The following is a 6907-nucleotide window of genomic DNA, read 5'->3' on the forward strand; positions in this document are numbered from 1 at the left end:
AAAAAAAAAAAAAAAAAAAAAAAAAAAGAAGAAATTTCTCTTTGAATTTTTGAACCAATAATGGCCGTCAATAAAAACGTCAACGTTTCGGACGTACACGAGAGGAGGTATGACGTTTTCATATATTTATATTCCAGTTATATTCGTTTAAGTGACGTGGATATTAAAAAAAAAAACAAAAACAAAAAAAAGAGGTGGGAGAAACAAAAAAAAAAGAAAAAGAAAGAATTTCGAGTGGAAGGTTTGAAAGGATGGAAAAGAAAAAAAAAAGAAATATACAATATATACATTCTATATAGAAGCAATGAAACAAGAGGGATATATATATCGTACGTCAAATTAGTTACAGCACGCGGTTTTGGCATGAGAGTTGTTGGTGGAAAAACAGGAACTGACGGTAGAAGTTTCGCATATATCGTTTGGACCGTTCCCAATGGCCCAGCTGAAAAAGCCGGACTAACGCAAGGCGATAAGGTATGTATATGTATATGTATATATATATATGTGCATGTATATTTCACTGTAAAATTTACTCTCTTTTATATGTTAGTTACGTTTTTCCTATCTTTTCACGAAATTTAACTAACCAAGTTATACGCATATTTATCATATTGGTTTTCATATGTATAAATTAAATTATACAGTAGACCTTTTTACCTTATAAAGTAAATTCTAATTTCTACAACGCGAATTTCTCCAAAACTCATCAAAAATTATTTTACTATTACTATTTTCATATAACGCGATTCTTCCTACCAACACGACGTTATATGTATAAATAATAAGTAAAAATTTGTCGCATTTAATAATAACAATTTTATAGAGAGCATTGTGCTATCGTAGTTTTCATCTCTAACGATTTTTCTTACTTTTTCGCAATTGTTTTTTTACTTTATATTTTGATTTTTGACACACATTGTGTTATTTGAGAATAATTTCTTAGAGAAGAGAAAGAAGAATGTTATTAATATTTATATTTAAAACGATCAATATTTTTTTTACATTACAAGTTTTGCGTTAAAAGCAAATATCAATTATTTCAAATTCTTATAGTAGAACCGACTAGGAATAACTCTTGAGACTCACTGTTTTTATTCTCACGAAGTAATTATAAATTATCACGTGAAAAAATGGAAAAGTAAAAAAAATCTTCATATACGAGAAAACTTTTCATACACATACATATGTATACGTGATTTCCTATATAACGCGTAAAATATTAAATACATTTTATAAAATAGTTTACTGTATAAGTTATTAACTACCAACCAAAAGTTTGAAATCACTTTGCTGATTTCAGTACAAATCAAATATATTAATAAATTTAAAAATGATTCATTTCGTATATATCTAAAATTCGTTAGTTAAACATAACAGTAATCAAAAAGCACGTAAAATATACTCATGTACGTATACGCATATATGGTACAAGTATACCGACGTATACCGAACGAAAGGTAAATAATAATAACATTTCTCGATACAAATTAAACTCGGTAAAGAAAGTCGAAACTGTTCAGTCTCATTTAAACTCTTGTCGCGTAAACACGTATATATAATTTAACGTTACTAATTTTAATAAAAATTATTATAACATAGAAGTGTGTGTGTGTGTTTTAGCATATACGTAAATTACTCATCAATGTGAAGTAAATATTATACATATCATAACGTTATGTATATGTACATGAAAGTACTTACATTGTGTGAATATTATAATATACTATATATGAGATAATATAAGCTACCAATCACAAGTTTGTAAATCACTTTCTGATTTACGTTAAAATCGTGTTGTATACCGATACATTTTCACAAACTACTTATCATTGTTATATTAAATATTAACAAGTTTAATTACGTTTCAAGAAATGTCAGTATTTTCTCATGTCGATAATACACTTATATAATTTATGCACTTAAGTTAAAGGCAATACACTCGGAATAAACTTTCTTACTGGTACATCTTTAACAACTTCTACGAGAAGTATATATATTCAATTAGATACACTCGAAAAACTAATTATTAAGATTGTCAGAATATGTTAGACTGTCGTTAAAAATAAAATCGGTTGTTTTTGATAAAAGAACAATTTAAAGAAAATAATGCAAAATGTAGAAACACACGGTACTCGTAAAATTTGTTGACGAATTAATTCTACCATGGGGTTAATTTAAAGACACATTCGTGTTATCTCATAAATATTCTGTAAGGATTCCAATACTTTTGGTTGATAGTGTATGTATAACTCAAGTATAATACGTACCAACCCTTATATATCCATGAAATTTCCATCGAATCGTATAGAATTTTTTAATTAAAACATTTATCTGTCTTTAGGTATTTCTAAACTTATCATGACGTAGCATAACTGTTGATTTATAGCATAGAATGTAATACATTTTGTTTTATTTGTAGTAACAGAGAATAAGAGATTCGTACGAATCGATCAAATGACGAGATTTGTTTTTTTTTTGTCTTTTACGAAAGATTTATTGACGAAAATGTACAGTGTGGGTCGGAAATTTTTATAGTTTAATTTAAAAATCTATCTTTTGTTTCTCGAGATGTTTTTGCAGATTATAAAATTATATGGAGATGTTAAAAATTTGTTCAATTATCGATTAGATATTAATTGTTAGAAAAAAATCTTGTAGAAAATTAATCGATTTCTTAAAATTACCCAGAAATTTTTGATCTACCTTGTACATTCGTGTAAAAAAAAAAAAAAGTACTCGTTGTTGTAGATGTTTTCTTCTTTTACTTCTGATTAATTTCAAGAGAATGTTATTATTAAAAAAATCAAATTTGTTGTAGCGATAAAAATATAAGAATTAAGTTTTGTGAATAGATTGTTGATTTTGTTTTTTTTCATAATAAAAATAAGTAAATTTTTGTAATAATTATTGTATTAATGTATTGAACATTAATTTTTGTGTTTAGGTTTTAGAATGGTCAGGTGTTTCTTTGATCAACAAAAATTTCGAGGAAGTATCACAAATCATTGACCAAACCGAGGATGTCGCTGAGCTTCTCGTTGAACATTCAAGTGACAAGTGAGTACTTAAAAATAATTAATATTAATGTTTATATATATATATACATATATAGATATGTATGTGTGTCTAAGAGAAGACAGAAAGAATTAATATTAATTAAAAACAAAGATAATAAAAAAATATTATTATTATTATTATTATTTTCAATGTGATCACAGTTTAAGTGATTTATTGGACGATGCTGGAATGATATCGTCCGGAAAATCATCCGGCATGAACCTTCTAATGGGTAAGTCGAGAATACAAAATAATAAATAAATTAAAATACACGCATATAAATAAATTTTGTTTGAAAATCCACGAACTGTCACGTTAACACGTAAATAAATCTTTGCAAATGCCACAGATACATAATTAAAAGTAACCCCAAAAAGTAAACTATTGCTGTTGCTATGCAGTTTTGTTTTTAAACAAAATAAATTAACAAATTGCAATAAAATAAACAATTGGGATATAGACAAAAAATAATCAAATTAGGACTTAGAATGTATGTTAGATAAAATAAAAAAAAAAAATATTCACGATCCAAGTATTATAAGTATTTTTGTTTTTCTCTCGAATTGTTTTTATTTACATTACGTTATAACAAAACGATATTGCAATATTTTTGTTTTTCAGAAACCGAAACGGACAAAACACCGTCCTCGCCGACGCGCAGGAAATTGCCAAAAACGCCGGTATAACGAGTTATTAAATTAACATCTACACGTGACCGTCTCTCTCTCTCTCTCTCTCTTTTTCTCTTTCTCTTACTCCCACACGATGTACACTCATACGTAAACAATTACAGTACCAATAGCAACTACACAGTAAACAAAATAAATAAATAATAATAATAATATATTACACGCGCGAGCTCGTTTTCGCGACATAAATTTATACATAAATTAAACGATATTATATGCATCATAAATATATTTGTAAGAAAAATTACACACTTACGTAACAAATCAATAATTAAAAAACAAATACGAACGAAAAGAAACAAATAAAATAACCAAAAAAAAAAATAACCAAAAACAAATGACAGTGAAGAAAAAAAATAACGAGACACGAAGAGAAAATAAGAAGGAACGAAAAGGAAGGGAAGGAAAAAATATTTTAAAAAGTTAAAAAAATGTAAAAAAAAAAAAAAAAAAGAAATAAAACTGCAGCGAACGCGAGACAAGGAAGACATTTAAAGACAAATTTACAATTCGATTATATTTCTATGTATGTATAAGTGTACAAGTACATACACACGAACTTATATAAATATTATACATACCAACAAACACACATATATGAATATAAAATATATATATAAAAAAAAATGTATGGAAAAATAAGTCCATATATTAATACACCGATAAAACATTGTATGTACTTCTAACACACCTAAGCGATTTCACACATGAGACCATACTATATATTACTTACACTTATACAATATACTCTAAACGCGTTATATAATTATAATAATGATGCGTCCCCCCTGCATGTATATGCCGAAAATGTATCTTTATATGTGCTCTCTCGATCGAACCGGCAAAACGTGCATTGTCTTATCCCAATGTTATCTTTTATCGTTTATATATTGAATCAGGGATAAAAAAAAAGTTTCTTTGTATTTTAATGAAAAAATGATAAACATTTCTTTTCTTTTTCGTTCATATTGTTTTTCGCAAATGATTTAAAACAACTGTTTCGTGCTTGAATCTTTCTGAATTTTTGTGTTTCCATCATGAAATCATCGACTTTTTCCACTGGATTTGTCAGCTAGATCAAAATGTATCTTCGACATCGAAATTTTCCAGATTGAAAACCCTTGAATCAATTTTGTGCAACGCTTATATCGATACTGCATTATATTCACAAACGGTAGACTCTTTTTTTTTTTTTTAAATCAAATTTCCAAACGGATATCGAATTTCTTCTATATTTTTATTCGTTTTTAAAACGCAATAACTTTCGGTCGCTGCATGAATTAATGTCATAACTATTTTTTATTAATCTTCTATAAATAGAGTTTTGTTCATGATTATGTTAACAAATTTATTTAACTTGGATTCAACAAATGTACAATGAATTATCGTATATTTTCAAAGATACTTAATTTATACCCATATGTATTTTCAAATTAGAATTGTTATAATCGATATTAAAAATTTTTTATTATTTTTATTAAATCTTTGATTTTTATTGTTTATAAAATAAATATTATGAAACATTATAATATATATGCGTAAAATTAGATGAAAGGATAATATTAATTCATTATTGATACATAACTTCAAAATTACGCGAATTTATAAAAGATTAATTAGTCTATTATACGTAGGCTTTCAAACAATTTCAAGTATTGAAAGATTCAATTAATATAAGTAGAGTTATGCGATCCTAAAGCTATTAATATCTATCAGTGAAAAAATACGAAGAAACTTTTTACACAATCCAATATTTTTTACGTGTATCATGAATTTGTTTTTCATTAAATTTTTGTTCATCTTTCTTCTATTTGTTTTTTTTGTTTTTTTTTTTTTTTATTTATTGATTTATTTACATATAATTTTATGAAATGATCGAATAATGATTTTTAAAACGCGTTGATTTCGTATTAAAATCGTCTTTAAAGTGAAACAAGTGTCGTAACGATCGATATCCTGGAAAATTCAACACGAAATTCCGACTCGATGGAGCTGACCTCGTTTAAGTCTACTTCAACGAAGAAGACCTTCTTACGAATAATTTTCACGTACATGTGTGCACGATTTATGTATATGTAAAGAGTTTAACATTTTAACCAACATTGAAATATAATACCGAGTATTCAAAAACTAGATCTTAATGAAATATCTAATTATTTTTAATAATAATAATAATTAACGTTTAATAAAATCATTATATTATTAATATTATTATTATTATTATTTTAATCGTAGTAAATGTATCGTTCATTTTTAAATAATCTATGGTTCGTAACGATGACGTTAAAATGTGACACCCTATGCAATGAAACTCAAAAAAAAAAATCTTTGTTTTATCATTTTTACGTTTTCATTGTTGTTGTTGTTGTTGTTTCGTTTTAAGTGTACAAATTATGAACAATCGTGACGTGCGATAATTAAATCAATTATTAATCCACACGTAATATTTCTATAATATTATAACGACGACAATCTATACAAATTTATAATCAGCAGAGAAATTGTTGGTCGAGATAATAAATATAAATGAAGAAATAAATCACAAAATTTGCTTTTATGCGCGCGCATTTCAACTGCGTATTGCAAAAAAAGGGTACGCGTCTGAAAGAAATTATTTTCGGAATAAACGACGAATAAAAGAAAATAGAAACGATATAAAAATTCGTTGGGAAGAGAAAAATTTCAAGTTAAGTGTCCATTGAACTTGTCGTGCGAAGAAAAATGTGTGTTGTTTTTTTCTCCTGAAAAAAAGAAAATAAAAAAGAAAAAGTAAAAGAATAGAAAAAGAAAAAAAAGGAATAAGGAAAAAGAAAAATCCGTAAGAAATTTTTCACTCGACCCATTTTTCTGACTGAAGAAAGAGAGAAGCTTTCGTACAATCAACCGTAGAGATCAGTCGTGCGTTGTCTCTGTCTCTCCGTATCATTTTTTTCTCAATTCTTCTTGCCCCCCCCCCTTCCTGCCCCACTGTCCTTCCACCCTCTCACTTTCCTTTTTTCATTTCTTCTTGTCCGTCTTGAAAATACCCTCGGCTAACTTCAATGTTTTCTTTTATTTTTTTTTACAAAAATTGAGCAGAAGAGTCGCGCACGACGAGTTTTATAGAATAAACAATTTTCAGCTTCAAGTGCGTAAAAGTATGTGCGTGTATGTGTATTTTA

General features: G+C 26.9%; 1 protein-coding gene across 8 annotated transcripts in view; it reads left to right on the forward strand.

Moving 5' to 3' along the window:
• The window catches only part of LOC106790608 (regulating synaptic membrane exocytosis protein 2), a 71454-nt gene that overhangs the window by 41760 nt on the left and 22787 nt on the right, over positions 1–6907 (forward strand). For all 8 annotated transcript variants that reach the window (XM_014755645.1, XM_014755662.1, XM_014755670.1 and 5 more), the window contains exons 11-14: positions 344–474; positions 2945–3057; positions 3219–3289; positions 3679–3737. In XM_014755645.1, coding sequence (XP_014611131.1) covers positions 344–474; positions 2945–3057; positions 3219–3289; positions 3679–3737 — 374 coding nt within the window. The remainder of the gene's footprint in view (positions 1–343; positions 475–2944; positions 3058–3218; positions 3290–3678; positions 3738–6907) is intronic.

Source organism: Polistes canadensis, unplaced genomic scaffold, assembly GCF_001313835.1.
Source record: "Polistes canadensis isolate GaletaPanama2010 unplaced genomic scaffold, ASM131383v1 scaffold_7, whole genome shotgun sequence".
In the NCBI taxonomy this organism is placed as follows: domain Eukaryota; kingdom Metazoa; phylum Arthropoda; class Insecta; order Hymenoptera; family Vespidae; genus Polistes; species Polistes canadensis.